General features: G+C 41.2%; 1 protein-coding gene across 1 annotated transcript in view; it reads right to left on the reverse strand.

Moving 5' to 3' along the window:
* The window catches only part of LOC101849372 (multidrug resistance-associated protein 1), a gene marked incomplete at both ends in the record, with an annotated part of 28,302 nt that overhangs the window by 14,482 nt on the left and 11,916 nt on the right, over nt 1–1,904 (reverse strand). The window contains 2 exon segments of the mRNA XM_005097541.2: nt 969–1,095; nt 1,655–1,721. Coding sequence (XP_005097598.2) covers nt 969–1,095; nt 1,655–1,721 — 194 coding nt within the window.

A 1,904-nucleotide genomic window follows, 5' to 3' on the forward strand; every position in this document is an offset into this window, starting at 1 on the left:
ACAATGGTGATAGGTACAATGGTGATAGGTACAATGGTGATAGGTACAATGGTGATAGGTACAATGGTGATAGGTACGATGGTGATAGGTACGATGGTGATAGGTACAATGGTGATAGGTACGATGGTGATAGGTACAATGGTGATAGGTACAATGGTGATAGGCTCGCTGTGGCACGTAGTCTACGCTCCCCCCTGGAGGCGACCGAGGGGTCGGGGGGAGAGGGGGTTTTGGGAACACACAGAACATGTCTAATGATAGAGATACGTAGGCTATGCTTCCCTGGAGGTGACCCGGGGGGAAGGGGAGGGAGGGAGGGAGAAAGGGGGAGGGGGGACACACAGAACATGTCTTATATTAGAGATGGGCTTACAAGGGTGATAGGCTTGTTGTGGCATGTACGCTATGCTTCCCTGTAGGTGAACGGGGGAGGGGGGGACACACAGAACATGTCTTGTGTTAGAGATGGCTTACGATTGTGATAGGTATTTGGGAACAAAATGTCGTAATAAAACGAGAGATGATAATAAAATAAATCAAATTCCAATGCCATTACTTGTGTGCGTTAAATCGTGTCAGAGTCAGATTCACACAGCTTAATTAACAAAAGGTATCTCAAAGATTTATAGATCATAAGAGTCGATATGTTGCACACGTAGTTATTCCATTTCTCTAGCTAGTCATTATTTTTCGATTTCTAGTTGTTATTTTTAAAGTCCTCTTGAAACCCCCCAGACAACAGTAGAGATAGAAAAGGTACAACAAACAAGCCCGACCTAATGACTGTTTTGACCTTGAACTCACCGAGACGCTGACCTAATGACTGTATTTGACCTTGAACTTACCGAGACGCTGACCCAATGATTGTATCTGACCTTGAACTCACCGAGACGCTGACCCAATGATTGTATTTGACCTTGAACTCACCGAGACGCTGACCCAATGATTGTATTTGACCTTGAACTTACCGAGACGCTGACCTTGCCCTGCATCCTGTCCATCTCTCCCAAGATGGCCGACAGCAGAGAGGACTTGCCGGAGCCTACGGCGCCTACCACGGCTACAAAGGCGCCTTTGGGGATCTCCAGCTTGATGCTGAGGTCAGAGGGGATAAATAGAGATACAGTGATATAATATAGTCATTGTAGATAAATAGACATGTAGTGATATAATATAGTCATAGTAGATAAATAGAGATACAGTGATATATAGTCATAGTGGATAAATAGAGATACAGTGATATATAGTCATAGTAGAAAATAGACATGTAGCGATTGTAGGTGAGTATATTTCTTGACAGCACGACGGTAATTGACACAAATATATTAAGCTGACTGTACTTTTTAAAATTAACATAATCATGATATCACCTCAAAGTATCCATAAATTAAAGTCCTTCAGTCTCCGAACTCGGCAAATGTATTCAAATAAACTGGTTTTTTATCATCGCTACTGATGTATACTAATAAATTAAGACGACGTACATTAGAAGAAGAATATTTGTTGCATTAATCTCAATAACACAAAAGCGCTAACTCGCTAACATCTTCAATTGTCAATTTTACAAATTATGACATTAAGTCAACATCAGCATTAATTAAAGATCTCAAATTTGGAAACAGTCCCCAAAACTGGAAGGCCGAAGAACCCTTACCCACTGAGCCGGAAGGAAGAATCAGGATTCCAGGTAAACGTTCCCTTCTCAATCCTCACCGCTGTGTCTGTGAATAAGAAATCAAATTCGCTTCTTGTTCAGTTTAATCATGTAGTATATTTTGTCCACCTTTCAGTACAATTCGTTTGCGAGAGAGTTATCATCATCATCATCATCATCATCATCATCATCATCATCATCATCATCATCATCATCATCATCATCATCATCATCATCATCATCATCATCA

Source organism: Aplysia californica, unplaced genomic scaffold (assembly GCF_000002075.1).
Source record: "Aplysia californica isolate F4 #8 unplaced genomic scaffold, AplCal3.0 scaffold00156, whole genome shotgun sequence".
Taxonomy (NCBI): domain Eukaryota; kingdom Metazoa; phylum Mollusca; class Gastropoda; order Aplysiida; family Aplysiidae; genus Aplysia; species Aplysia californica.